General features: G+C 42.7%; 1 protein-coding gene across 2 annotated transcripts in view; it reads right to left on the bottom strand.

Moving 5' to 3' along the window:
• The window catches only part of FRMD4A (FERM domain containing 4A), a 358272-nt gene extending 343308 nt beyond the window's left edge, over positions 1–14964 (bottom strand). The window contains exons 1-2 of one of the 2 annotated variants that reach the window (XM_032107903.1): positions 14884–14964; positions 14471–14605 (exon numbers count right to left, since the gene is read on the bottom strand). In XM_032107903.1, the coding sequence (XP_031963794.1) occupies positions 14471–14515 (45 nt within the window). In that variant the 5' untranslated portion in view covers positions 14516–14605; positions 14884–14964. Of the gene's footprint in view, positions 1–14470; positions 14606–14703; positions 14775–14883 lie in introns of those variants that run through there. The other variant, XM_032107901.1, reaches the window with a different exon arrangement.
• Positions 14965–15242: the final 278 nt, after the last annotated feature.

The raw sequence follows: 15242 nt of genomic DNA, 5'->3' as shown, positions 1-15242 counted from the left end.
AAACCTTCCCCAAAACTGGAGAACAGAATATTAATGTGCAGAAGCAAAAATAAAATTTGTTTCAGCCATGGCCTGTGTCTTGAGACATGTTGCATTAGGTTTTAGATGAGGATATTGACAAAACCCAACTTAACTCGAAGAGAGATTTAAAGATCTAATAGTATCTCTCTCGTACTCACCAATTTAGAACTCAGTACAGCCTGTACTTGCTGCTTACCAGCAGGACACCTTCAGATAATTTGATTCTGGCAATAACACAACCCTTTTTCTAATCACTGCAGACTCCAGCTCCCTCACCAGATGTTGTGCTCTGGAAGCCCTCGCTGTGGTTTCTCTCACTGTGGTGCCTTTGTACACGCTGCAGCTCATATCTGCCCCGCACAGCTCCACATGACAAAAATGAAGACACTTTATGTGAAGCTTTGAATGCTTCTCTGGGGGGAAGCTGCCTTCCTATTTAGACTGACAGGACCAGAGTTGAATCAAACAAAGCTGTAGCAGAAGAGGTTTTGAGGAGAGAACACTTGTTTCTTCCCACAAGGAGGTCCTTCCAGCCCACTGCCTGAGGGAACAAGGCTCTGGTCCCCTAGGGTTGCTCACATATTTTTGGAAGTCCTATGGGAATCACAGGATGCAATTGGTTAGCACAGAAAATAAACTCAGCAGTGTTGCAGAGGGCCAAAACAACTCTAAAGGCTTCTGATGCATGTGTGTGTTGTCACCTGCATGTGATGTCTTCAGAGGAGTGAGGTGTCGCCAGAGCTGCTGATGGGCAGCTGCTGTTTGGAAGGCTGGTAGGTGCCATTAACCTGCCAAACATTCCCATACACATTGTTTTGTTTTCCACAGAGATTTTGCCCCCAAAAATGGAAATCACCATCATTGGCTCTCCTAACCCTGAGGGGGTGTGAGCTCCAGGAGGGCTCCATATCAAAGTCTCCCAGAGCACAGCCCCCAGGACCACAGGGTAATGAAGGATCCACAAGGCAAATCTTTCTGCTTTCCCTAAGTCTCCTGGTTTGGGAAGCATTCAGTTGGGTGACAGGAGTCCTATGTTCTACACTCCTGCTCCAAGGATGAGTTCTTCACTTTTTCTAACACCTGTCCTATACAAACACAAACATGCTGCAGAAGCTGCAACCAGCATCTCCCTGAATTCCCACTCCCAAACGGGTACTGCAGCTCTCCCTTCCACTGCTATAGTCTCTTAGTCCTTTATGCTACTGAAAAGAAAGCAGTTCCATATATTCAAGTAATTTTTAGGAATGGCAAACCTGGTAAGTAACCAGTGAAGGTTAATTTTGACCTTTTGATTTGAATAAAAGCTTAAATTTGTCTTTGGAGTTTCATTTTGAACCATGTGAATTAAACAGTGATAGAACACTCATTTTGTGTTAACATGAACGAAGTTTTTCATCCAGCCAGTGACTAATGCAAAACCAATTTCTCTATGGCTGATTTATTTATATGTAGTACAGTGCAACTAAGAGAATAAGCCACACTTCAGACAAGTGGGTAGCAGCAAGACAGTGGTATTGCTGAGTTAGCACAGGGAGGTGCTCAACCTTCTGCTCAGAGGATCTGGGATCCCAGTTTTGTGCTGCCTCCATATCTGAGCAAGTTTCAGCTCTGTTTAATCACAGTCCAGTCCACTCTGCACACCCTTCTCTATAATAATGTCTCCTAATTTCTTGTCTGCTCAACCCAAGCACTGCACCATATCTGCTGTGAGACTGCAACCACCCCTTCAGGGGTGACCTTCTCAGTAGGTATAAGCCAGATCTGAAGATGAATCTTTATGCAATAAACATATCCAAAAGCTTGCTACATGAGTGAGTGAAAGATACAGGAAATAAAAATTTAAAATAAAATCAAATAAAATGTTCAAGAACACATGAGCAACAGTGTGAAATGTCTTCCCTTCACATCTTGTCATCTCTCCATGTTGAAGAGCCCAGTTAGACCTCAACAAGAAGAAACATGCATAAAATTACCCATACATTGTGCTGTAGCTGGATTTCTGATTGTGTTTATCCCAGAGCACCCATCAAGGCTGTGACTAAATGACTCGTGGAGAAAAGCGGTTCCTCTCCCTCCTGCAAATGTTCAACATCATTAACATAGTCAAATTCTCCTGAATTGTCTCTCTGGTTCTCCTTAACTTGGTGGATTCCTGCAGACAGCAACAGAGATGTGAAAGAAAACTTGAACAGAACCGGACTGATCTGTTGGGCACTGCACCTCATTTGCTTGGATTTGACTCCATCTCCTCTCCCCACACCATCCTCTGCATCCTCTATGCTGCTGGCAAAGAACGACACAAGTCCAGTTTCAGGATAAGTGGCTAAAATGGCCCATATTTAATTATATAAATCAGTTTATATAGCTTTGTTCACAAGGGTGGCATGACCCCATTGGTCGCTTGACCATCCACCTCTCAGGTTGATTAGTGGAGGCTCTGACACCCATTTCAAAATATTTTCTTCAGTGTATCAAAACAAGACCAGCATAACAAGTTTGCACCTGTGAGATAAAGCCTTGGTTTACAAAAACCTCAAACTGTTTCTCAGCTAGCTTGCATGAGAAAGAAAAACTCCACAGGATGCTGCAGCAGCTGGAAAATTCTTCTGCTCCTAGCTTTTTAGTATCCACACCGCTGTGCTTTCTTTCTGCTGCACCCTCAGCCCTTCACTTGGTCCTTTGCTTAGACTGCCTCAGGAGTCACACTCTGTAACCATCAGCATGATGTCCCTTACCTACAAGTACACTGCTACCTTAGAGACATGGAGACATGAGAGCAAGTGTTCAGCCTCGGGAAAACACAGAGGATTCTTTTGGATTACACTGAGTACAGCCAACACCTCACAAAAAGGGAACAAGTTGCAACACAATGGGCCTTGGTTTCTCTGGGTGCCCAGAGAGCTGACTTTTCCTAGGAGCCAGGCATGGGCTTAAGAAACGATCATTGAGAATGTTACTTGCAGCAAAGCCAGATTCAGGTTCTATATCACCATTTTTTCCTTCTTTTGAAGCGAATGCAAAGCCCTGGACAATCATTGCTGCTTCATAGTGAGTTTAACTAATGTGTTTAAAAGCCACTGCTGTCAAAAAGAAGGGCAGCAATATGAAGTAGAGCCACTAACCTCCTGCCACTGAGGTGACTGGTCACATTTTGCTGTTATTTCAGCATGAGCAGATTCAGGTCTAGAGTATTCTCAGAAGAACTTTAGAAACCAGTCATAGGGTAAAATTACCACCTGCTGATTGATCAAGATTTTAGTGATTGAATTTTGAACTGGAAAGACAGTGGATTAAAAAAAAAAAAGTAGCATATCTCTGTTTTCCCATCTGCTCAGAATTCACTGCTGTGGTTTCTATCTCTGTTTTGTATTAAATTGTCTTTGCCCTAGAGAAGATAGTTCTTTTGATGTTACAGTTGACCTTTTGGTTTTACTCTACATAAAATTCTTCCCCTGAAGAAGGTTTCTATCTTTGCAAAAAAGGAGCAGAAAATAAAATAACTCTCTCTTTTTTTTTTTATTCTTAGCTACAAGCTGCATTGCAATCAGTGTACAAAGGTAACCAGATTTTGCATCAGCATTTTATGTTTTCCCAACAAGCTCTCCTATATTAAGCCATGATCCTACGGGAATAAGCCACTCCTTTTGAAAACTTGTTCTTTTACTTACTCAATAGATTTCTGTAAGATTTTAGTCTAGCTATCTGCAAATTATCTTTTAATGAATCCATCTCCTGAGTATTGAGGATGGTAGTGATACTTCTTTTAGGAACATGAGAGGAGGAAAATTCTCACATGGGTATTCAGGATCATACTGTATAAACAATTACAGCATTCAATGTCTGCAGAAAATCAAGAGGCAAATCAGCAGTGAATATCAATTATACATCTGCTGCATCACAGAGGCAGATGGCACTTTAATTGTACATCCGAAACATTATGGACAATTTTCCCCAACCCAGCCTCATGGAAATAGTGGCTTTAGCACCTAAAAATATCAGGAGAGGGTATGTATGCAATGACTCATCTAAGAATTCATTTCAGTTTGAAGATAAATATTCCACCAGTATACCAATAAAAATCTTCAAGATTCATAGCTCATATGCAGCAAACGTGCTGTCTTGATCTAGGTAAAAACTTTTATTGATGGAAAGCAATGGGGCGACTGAACAGCTCACACCACTCAGCTCAGAGTGTGAAATCGTCAAAGAGTTTGAAGATCAATGAGACAAATTCTTTTGATTGCATCTGTAGAAATTGGAAATGTCATGGAGATAAGTAGAATAATATGGATTTACACTCTATTCCCAGCATGATCCTAAGAGAAGAAAGCACAAATCCTTCTCCCTCAGACAGGAATGGTTTTGTGCAATGAGGGAAGTTTTATGGAACTTAAACAGATTCAACTACAGCTACTGACCATGGAAAATCAATTGACACCAGCCTGCATATGAGAGAATGACACTGACTACCCAGAGACTGTTGTGCTAATGCACAAATACCAAATGTGTCGTGAATGCTTATTTAATTAAAGATTATTAAAAATTAAAACTGACTCTCATAAGAGATTACTATACTATTCAATTTGCAAAAGCTTTGGCAATTAAGCCACTCCTAGTTTATTATACATGGACAATGATGCTGATTTCAAAAAGGACATTTTCCTTATTCCCATCATGTACAAAACTGCTAGGTTTTTCAATTTGTCTGTGGGGTCATACAGTCTTAAAATATTCAGTAACTCTGCAATCAGTTTACATTTCATCGTGCAAGTGGATAGCACTCATTTCCTCCTCTTCCCCCCAAATATATCCATGCTTAGCCACAGCAGGCACATTTTATTTGCAATGTGAGCACAGATACATTTTCTTGGAAGAAATGCAGAAAGTTAATGTTGTAACCTGTATTTGGAAGGGGTAATCCCTAAATAGAGACAAACCAAACAGGAACATTCAAAACAGGATCCATGTCCACGAAACCAGGCACCTCTGGACTTTGCAGTTAAGGTTTAATTCCTACTGGTGAATCAGAGCTCTCACAGAAACTTCACATGGATGATTCTTTACTTAGATCTTCAAATTTAAGTGGGACATCCAAAAATCAGAAACTCCCTAAACTGACCTAAGCCCTGCCTGACCAAAGAAGTCTAGTAGCACAGTTTTGATGGGAGAATAGCTGAAAACATTCCCACAATACAAAAACATTTGTGTTGGAACCAATACAAGCAGCATGGTTAGTTTATTATTTCTTGCAAGACAGTGAATGATAATAGATCCAGAGGGAGAGTTGAAGAGGGGCATTCCATCAGCAGGGGACTCAGAACAAGTAACCCTTTGCTTACATAAGGATGGTGACAAAAGAAGTTTCTGTATTGATCAAGAGGGCAAAATAGTCTCTTTATATAGATTATTTAACTCCTGACTCCAAACTAAAATTTTGAAGTGGGGAAGAAAAAAGCCAAACACTGCTAGGAACATCAGCATATTACTAAATTTCCCCATTCTTTTTCTTGTGCCATCACTGTGTCTTGTTCAGTCTGTAATTTTGTCTATTTAGAGCCGAAGTGCTTGCTCACAAAGTCATTAGAGCCAGCAGTCTCATAATACTGATTCAAGGACTTTGGTCTCTGCAAAATACTCACCCTATTTTAAACACACGATTAGAGAAAACAGCATTCAACATAAAACTGTTTTTAAGGTAGTAAATAAGTGCTATTATTACTAATATCTTGTTAAAGTACTAAAAAAAGTACTAAAAATGTTTCTTGTTTCTTTTTTTTTGTTCCATTAGCACTTTGTCTTGAACAAAAAAAAAAAATAGGAATTCTCAACTACACCAGGGGAGGAAATAAATTAGTCCTCACAACTGTTGTTTTTTAATTTTAGTTTTCAGTAGCAATATCATTCTGCTGCTCTGGAGACTTTGACCTACAGAGCAGTTTGAGGGACAGCACAAACACAAATCTCCCTATGGCTCCTTCTTGATTTGGGAGTTGGAAGCCCCTCCAGAGATGACAGGATAACCAAAAGAAAGGCTGTTTTACATGAGAAGGCTGATTTTGGTCCACCACCAAAACCTTGGAAACCCAATCCAAAGCAGAAATATCAGGGCACAAACACCACTGGTTCCACATGGTGCAACAACTGCCCCATTTACCCCACAGCCAACCACCCAGAGTCTGTGCCTTGCTGCTAAAGAAGCCAACATGAGGGATCTGTTGGGTTTTCACCGGGGCTTTGTCCATCCCCCTGGGATTGACAGCACAAACCTGTGTCAATCCTTTGGGAAGACCAATATTTCAGGCCACATAAAGCTAAATGAACAACCTCTCAGCAACCTCTCACCCTCTGAAAGTGAATGTAAATGCAGAATAATTGGGAAGAGCCTTTGCACCCAGTTATCTGAAATGAGACTAGAACAGGGAAAATGGGTTCTTGAAAAGATCATGCCAACTCTTTTCTATTACAGCAGCTTACGTAGCAGCAGTAATAATGACCTTCACTAGACATTTCCTTGAGTACTAATGACCTGGGGTTAATGGCCCGAGGCATAGTTTTATGCAGTCAACTCTTGCAGCCAGCAATTAATTACCAGGAAATACAATGTGCTCTGACCACTACGGCTCAATTAGCCTCATATTATTAAAAAATGAAAAACTTGTCAATCTTATTTACTGTAAAGGTGTCCTGGATTTTATTTTAGCATATTAGACTAAAAAACCCCTTGAACCTATATTAAGCCAAACATATGTTCTACAACACTCCTCCATTAAGTTTGCGCAAATTACGGGGAGCTAAAGCCGAGTGTCTTGCAATACGAGGGTTATCACAGCCTGCCCACAGACAGAAAAATATTGTGGAGCAAGGCTCTGTGTGAATTCTGCCTCTGTGCTAGAAAAGTCTCCCCCAAAATAATTTTCATCTCTCTGGTGGTTGTAAATGGATTGAGAGAAGGGAGAACAGTGAGGAACACATTGCAGAGAACATCCCTTCAGTGGCAAGAGGTGGGCAGTGTGTGCTGGAGTAAGGAAAGGAAGAAGAAGGGCCATCTGGCTTTTGGCAAATTTTGGGGTGTCCCAATATCCCTGCAACAGATTTACAAAGATATTGGGGTAGATTATTTTTGCATCCAGGTTTGTGCTCTCCCAATTCATGTTCATTCACTCCATTTTATTGTTTCGGCAAGGCTTTTATAACATGCCCTGAAGACCAAGCACTGTGGGCTCAAGTGTCATTGTTCCTGGTCAGTTGTTTGTATTTCAGCACTATCACTAGGTTTTGGGGACCTGAAGAGCTAAGGCCAGGCACTGGAGCTAGCACCAGGAGATGCTGGCTTTGATTTGGGAATTACCAGCTTCAATCCCATGAAGGATGCAAAAAGCTGATCAGATTGTGCCTGTAGATCCACCCCTCTAAATAGGTTTCTGGCATTCACTGTGGCTTTTGTTTCCATGAAATACAGACACTCTGTGGGTGTCTTTGTGCCTGGGAGGCTTCTCAAGGAGCAACTGGTACCACAGTGCCTTCCAGCAAGTCTTGGTCTCAGGCGTTGCTGTTGGACAAGTGCATGCTAACAGGGTTCTGAGCAGGACTCCCTAATATGATAAGGCCCTTCCAAAAAGCAAGCAGGAACTTTAGTCACATGCTTTGAGAGCTGTAGTTTCAGGCCAGAATCCATTTAAATAAGAAAATTCATATCTCTTGTAATAAATGTTGAGTTCAGCTTAGTTTGATGCTCAGTGCCATTAAAACCTCTTTGTGAAATGGCTGATTTCAGGGCACTTCTGCACGTTTCTGTGTTTGCTGAAAGTTAAAAGCAGAAAGAATTAAGACATGTGGGGGCAAAATGTATGTGTCTGTCAGGAGAAGCAGAGGGAGGTGTTTATCCAAGGTTTGCCAGTGATGCCAAAGGCGGAAACACACATTCCCTGGCAGCCTTTGTGGTGGCTTCGGAGAGCTGGGAACAGCATGCTGGCTGTTGAGAGCACAAACCTCCATCCACTCTCCCTGACTGACCCCCCCCATCCAGCTTTTGGTGGGGGATCAGCCACTAACTGTGGTGGCTTTTGTTTTCAGCAAGACACATGACACAAAGCAGCCATTGCTGGTGCTGGCAGGACTGGCCACTTGAGCACAGCAGCTTTAGGCGCCACATCACAAAAATCTCCATTTTCATGGGATGTACTGAGGAAGGATCCACGTGGGACTTTTGTACATCTCCGAGCCCTGATGTGCTAACCACGTCAGCTTGTCAGCAGGCTGGATCACTGCCATGCTGAGAAATTATGAGTACAGTAATTACAGAAGTATGACATTTGTAACCAGAAGGCAAAAACAGGAAAAATTGCAATTGTCCAATGTTACAAGTCCTTCCCATATACTAATAGCTATTTATAACCTCACATCTTTATTAGGGCAATTATAGCTTTTTTTAACGTTTTATTTTAGTTTAGGGATATCAGTCAAATTTCCCAATGCATTCTCTTTTTAAAAAGCCAAAGCAATATGATTCTTTTGTATACTGTCAAAAGAAGTAGACATATTTAGAGGTCTTTTCAATTTGTTAGTATGTTACTTTTCATTTAATTGTAGAAATGCTCCTATTAATCATAATGATCATTTACTCAAGTGCCCACTAATTCTCTTCTACAAATAGCAATGCTCTATAGAATTGGAAAAAAATAAAATCAATGGCCACATCTCTGATGAGATAATTTTATCAGTTATTCAGAATGAGCAGCTAGAATACAAAGCAAAAGCCATATACATAATAAAAAAAGAGATAATCCAGTAATCCCTCTTTCTCCTTTTATAAGGCATAGTAACAAATGTGAGAATTCAGATGTGCAAACATTATGGTCTACTTCTTCAACAGCATGCTCAGGCAGAGGGACAAGGAAAAGAAAATTGATGGCTTGCACTAGAGCAGAATTGAAGGATAACAATTTTATAGTCGTGCAGCTCAGATGGGTAAAAGGTGACATCCACCACAGGGAAGCCAAGAGTAATGCCGGGGAGTGTTTAATCTCATTTAGCTGAATTAAATCACTGTGTTTGAAGTCTTACTACAAGTTTACAAAGGCAAATAGTAAAGTTCAGAAATAATTCAGTGCTACAGGGGAAATTATCAACAAGAAATGGCTAAATTCCCAGTCCACGGTAGCATGCAGCCACACAGCACCAAGCAGGAATTTGCTGCTCTCATTCTCTCCTCTAAAAGAGCAACCAGCACAGCTCAGCTATTGCTGCTCGTGAAGCCCATTAGCAAATTACTGCCTGGCTGGAGCAAGGACAGAGCCAGGGAGGAAGGGAGATTCCTGCCAGCACAGATCCTCCCCAGCGACCTCCGGGTGCCGGGGTACGTTATCATCTCCTGCCCAGACCTTCTGGGAAGGCTGCGGGTGGAGCCCACACACCTGCGCGGTGGAAATATCTGTGAAAGTAGGGTGGAGAGGGCTGCATAATCACCTCCCCTTGCTGTGCAAGTGTCCCCACAGACCTCATTTTGGGCATGAAGCTGAAGAGGGCCAGATGTCAGTGGCACAGCAGGATCCCGGGGGAAGGCGTTATTCATTCCCAAGCAATGCTGCTCACACCCAGAGTGGCGAGTATTGGTCACGCACTGCTGACACGTTATCCCGCCTCAGCATCAGCTGAGAGCTGCATTAACCTCCTCACCACGCCACAGAATGCAATGAGTGGGTTTTGTTTCCATGGAAAGAGCGTGTCAAGCATTGACCTTCCAGGGCAGCGTGGCCTGTAGATAAGGTTGTGGCAAGGAGGTTTGAATGTCTAGGGCTTTTGCACACTGTCAATGCAGAAATAATTTAAGCCTGAGATGAGAGAGGCAGAAAATGACCTCATCCTTCCACTGTAACCTTGCTGCTCCCAAAGGTTTTAATATGATCCTCCAAGCTGAGCCGCGCTGCTGCAATCTGTCTAGAGGTTTGAGGGGGACAGAACACAGCTTTCTGGGGGGAGGGGGCAGTCCTAGGTCTAAATGGGGCTTGGAAGCTCTTTTTCATTTTAGTTACCAAATTTGTCTTCACAGGGGTGGACTTCAGACATAAAATGTAGCAGTTAAGCATACGTAATAATTTATGGAATATCTGGAATGCTGTCAGGTCCAACAGCTCAGAAGCCAACCAAGCAGGGCATGGCCCTCATAGGGTTTAGTAAGGATGCAGTTAAATCTTGGAATGCGTTTTAAGAGCAATTCTGTAGAGTTCAGTGCTACACTTCAGAAAAATTATCAGATCAAGGAGGTTCACGCTGTTTTGAGGACTCCAGTGTTGTTTCGCTTGAGGGATGGAAGGATGATTCAGGACAACCCTCTCAAAAAGGAGGAATCACATCAGAAATCTGGAATTTTCAGTGGACAGTGGCAGTCAGATGCCAATTAATTCTGATGCAGTTTAGAAACTGAGCAGTTTTCACATCTTTCTGTTGCAGGTGTCTGCCTCCCAGTAGAACAAGGAAACACCAAGGTCAGAAGCCTCAATACTGCGCTGGCCACCCAATTTCTCACTCTTCAGCCTGGGCATTGTGAACACCACAGACTGAGTTAATGCTCCAAATTCCCTGCTGGCCTTTTTCTCCCTGAGCTACAGAAATAACCAAGTCCCATGTAATGAAGGAATCTCACATACACCCTATTCCAGCCTCAGTTTGGATGCAACTCATCCAAGACCCAAAATAATGAATTTCACCATGTGAAAGCATCACATGAAGACCCCTGAAATTAATGATGCTCCTCCAAACACAAGCAGTTACCATTAATTTACAAGTGTATTTATTTTCTAATGTTATACTGTTATTTCTTCAAGGAAAGTATTTGTATATACAGATCAGAAAGAGTAAAGCTGGATTATAACCAGGGAAAAACTTCATTTTGATGAAGAGGGTGAGAGCAGCTAGCTGGAGCTAGAAGCTGAAGCTTTACTGCAAAGAGAGAACTGTGCTTCTCCTCCCTAGCATTTTAAGATCATTTTAGATTAATTCGTAAACACTGAGCTGTATACCTTGCTCATTGGAACCTCTGTTGTCATTTAACACAGATTAATTAGTGTTGGTGTTATGACCTAGAGTAGTTTGAAGGTCAAGTCCTTAAGATGTATTTTCATGAGATGCAGTAATGCTGTCTCAGGAGACACCAGGTATCGTAACTTATTGTGCTGTTAAACTATGTGCAATCAGCATGTCTGCAGCTTTAAAATTTTACAATATACTAATAAGATAGACATAAAAACCTATTGGTATCACTCCCATCAGTATTAATGATCTTAACACAGCAGGTGTTATCAGTCCTAACAAAATATTTGCTATTTCATGCTTAGAGGCTCCCCTCTCTTGATTCACAGAAGCTGAGGAAGCTCTGTTTTAATGCTTTGATAATGCTACAGGCAGAGCCACTTTGGACACAGTTCAGCCCAATTTCCTTCATACTGAACCAGGCAACATCCCTCATCTTCTGTGATTTCTGGAGCAAGGTAGAGGCAGGAGTCCTGCAGACCAGGCACAATGCAGAGTCATTTGCAGTACGAGATATTTACCAGAATGGATAAGTTACAGTTATATTTGCAGATTGCAGTCTTTGTATGAAAACAATACATTTATTCTAGGAAAATATATGTTTAAGACTGAAAATCTCCTTCATTGAGCCTTGTTCCCTGGTCTGGGAGGAAAATAAAAAAAGAAGAAGAAGAAATAATCACTACAAACAGAGGGAAAGGCACACTTGAGTATTAAACTGGCTAGAAACCATCATAAAAACAAAAAGCAATTAAATTTAGATTAATTAATTATATAGTCAATATTTCTGTCACTAAAGAGAAGTGGGATCTGTCCAACTAAGACGGCAGGTGTAATGAGATAATGGCTGCACAAGAAATGTGCAACTCCCCACTGACCTGCTGCCTGGGAGCTGCTCTGGGCCACACCAACACCATGTCCTGGGTAGCATTTACTGGACACAGGTAAGTCACCATGAGCTGTCATCACGGCTGGCACCCTGAAGTGCCACCTGGTCCCATGAGCGCCTCTCTGCTGGGGCACACACGTCCTACAGATGGTCCTTCTATAGGAAAGAAAGCCCACACTCCAGAGATGTCCATCTTCCTTCATCAACCAGAAAGGCTTTTGGGATGAGCAAATTCCTGATTTGGATCACTTAGTGCATCAAATTCCAGGAAAGGCAATGAATGGCTCTGTACCTCGGTTTCTTTACTTGCAGCACAAAGTGCTCTGAGGTACCCCATTGAGAAGGAATATTTTCAGACTATGATGCAGCACTGCCAAATGCTGCTGATTATGTCTCATGAAAAGTGGATGGTTGGATGCACATTCTGCATCCTATTGCAGAGGAAATGCAGTACTGAAATTCTCCTCCCTGCTAAAAGAAAACTCTCTCACTGGAGAATGCTCACTGAAGTATTAAAACCTACTTCTGTGGACTTCCCAAAGACATCTAATCTTTAAATCTCTGGAGGGTGGCAGTTTTAGAAGAGATGCCATCATAGCTGCTAATTGTGGGATGAATTATGCAAGAATTTATTATTGATTCAAGGGGAGCCTGCTAGAGCGTGCAATCAAAGCCAAGGCAGAGCAGAGGGGAAAGGATGAGGTTTCTATAGTTAACTAAGCTGATTCACAACCCAAGAAAAACCCAAGGCAAAAAAGCAGTTTGCAAAGTGGACCATTTTCCACAGCAAATCACCTTTTCCACACCCATAACCAACCTCTAGTGCCAGACCATGCCAGAGCAGTGCACGAATCCACTCTCAGCCCAGAAATACATCTCACCCCTACCAGCCCCCAGCCATCATCCACAGGGTCAAAGGCAGGGACCACTTTGGCTGGGGACACCCAACTCAGCCTATCCACATAGGTCTGTGCCCAAGGTGAGGACACCCAAGGAGTTCTGGTTACAGGCCAGAGCTGCAGAAACACCCGACACACCTAAAAATAACAACCGAGGCAAGGCCGTGTAGCCACAGAAAGCCGCATTTTAGAAGAGAATTATTTGCTGACAGCTTGGCACTGCCCTGAAGTTTGACAAGGTCTATTCAAGGAGTACAGAAACTGGGGAAAGAGAGGTTCAACTAGAGAATTCAGAGGGTACTGAAACTAAAAGCATATAGAGCCCAAACAATGACACAGGGGTTACAGACACTCAACAATTTATTTTTGAAAGAGAAATTAGAAAGAGGTCGTTTAGGAAGCCAGGAAGGCCAGAGGTAAGCAAGAGGAAATAAAATGAGCTTGCACAGCAAGTCAGTCACTGACAAATATAAAACAAACCATGTGGAGGCTTAATAGCATGTTTAGCATTTTGAGTAATGGACATAAAATTTGCTTTTCTCAACTTGACCTTTATTAACAACCTTAGGCACTGCAGGGCTCTTATCCTGCAGCATTCCCTTTACTAAACTCATCATGTCTCTGAGTGCTAGGGACCATTTCCTAATGCAATCAGAAGAGAGATCAGTAATAATGACAATAATTATATAAATATGTATATAATGCCTACATATCCATGCATTCTCACGCACATGTGCACACACACACATGCTACTTGTAACAACTCTCCAGTGGAAATGTTACAGTGACATTTAGGTAGAAAAACATCCAGCAGAGATCTAAAACACTAAAACCATCTCTGATGCTGCTGCACAGAGAATGGCAACAGAAGTACCAGAGGGGGAAAAAAAAAAATAAAATCAGTAAAGCTAAGCAACTCTCTAATACCCCACCAAAAGGGTTTATTTTAATTGCAGCAGGACACTAGCATGTTTCTAGAGTCAGGCACGTGTTCTGCTAAATAATCTTCTTTAAAATATTATAAATATGCAGAACTTTCAGAAGTAGGTCAGTGGCTCAACATGTTGTAGCAAATAGCTCAGATAAATACCAGTCATTACCCTGTGGTCTGCAGTCAGTAGGAGATCTGACACACTCTGCAGCAAGCTGAATGGCCATTCACTGCATTAGAGGACCATTCCCCAAGTGATACCACAGCTGAGTCTGGTCACAGCTAAAAACATGCCTCTCAACCAGCAGAGAAATCAAGCTCTCCGTCTCATCTTTTAAGTTGTCTCACAATCAGCAAGGGCAAAAGCAGGAGAAAGCAGGAGGACGTGAGAATTCAGGACACAGATTTAATGAGCTAAATGAAATCTTCTGCTCAGGATAAACCCCGAATGCAAGTGCCAGCTCTGCTGGAAAGGTGACTTCAAAATCCTGCCTTGAGCATTGGTCCAGATGTGCTAAAACCCATCGTGGGAGGAATGTCTCTGCAAGCCCCAGATGAGCCCTTTGCAAAGTTCCCTGGGACCTGCAAAAGCCAAGCACTGGCTCACACAAAATCCTCCTGTGGATTTGGAGCCCTGAATCCATGCGGTGCAGCTCCCCTCGCCCACCCCCCCTTCCCAAATGGATTTCAGCAAGCACTTACCATCAGCAGGCTCAGAGCAGATTCGGGAGCACGCTGCACAGCCATCTCCTCTCTTCCTACATACAAATCCTCCCCACGACTTGGTCAGCCCTCGGCCCTCCGTCACAGCAAATCATCCACAGAGACCACAGCTAACTGCAGGGAGAGAAACCCCAAATCAGGGTCGGAGAGCATTTGCAAGAGGAGGAGAGGATGGATGAGGGGGTGGGGAGGAGAGGAGGGAAGGAAATAACCTTCACAGCCAGGGAAAGAAGCTTAAGCTAGGCCAAATTTTACACTAGAGAGAAGAGGAAAATGAAACAGAGAGCCGGCTGGAGAAACAAGATATCAGGAACTGCAGGATATTTAAAGCTCAGGCGCACGCCACCACAGAAAGCAGCAGCAGCAGCATAGGACATGTATCAAACACCTACATGACAGGTTAGGTCCAAGCCATCCTCCCCCTGCCCCAGCTCGCAGACTGTAATTAATTGCTCTTAATTGCCATGGTCCTTCCTCCACCTAAATAAATCCTAGGTAGCACAGAAGTGCCGTGCCCCTGACTCTGCATTTTCCTCCCTGCCCTGGTGATGCTAGCGCAGAAACAACGTCAAATATCGCCACGTACCGCTTCCAACAGGGTCAAACCTCTTCTCGCAAAGCCCTGCTTCGCTTGCTCAGGAGAGCAGACGCCTGCATAACACAGGCATGAGCAATGAGAGCAGACAGAGCCAGGAAGCACCCGATGCTCACTTGAGAGCAACAATTACCTTTATCGTATTCGAGCGAGAGC

This window comes from Corvus moneduloides, chromosome 4, assembly GCF_009650955.1.
Source record: "Corvus moneduloides isolate bCorMon1 chromosome 4, bCorMon1.pri, whole genome shotgun sequence".
In the NCBI taxonomy this organism is placed as follows: Eukaryota; Metazoa; Chordata; class Aves; order Passeriformes; family Corvidae; genus Corvus; species Corvus moneduloides.
This window is presented reverse-complemented; position numbering and strand designations above follow the sequence as displayed.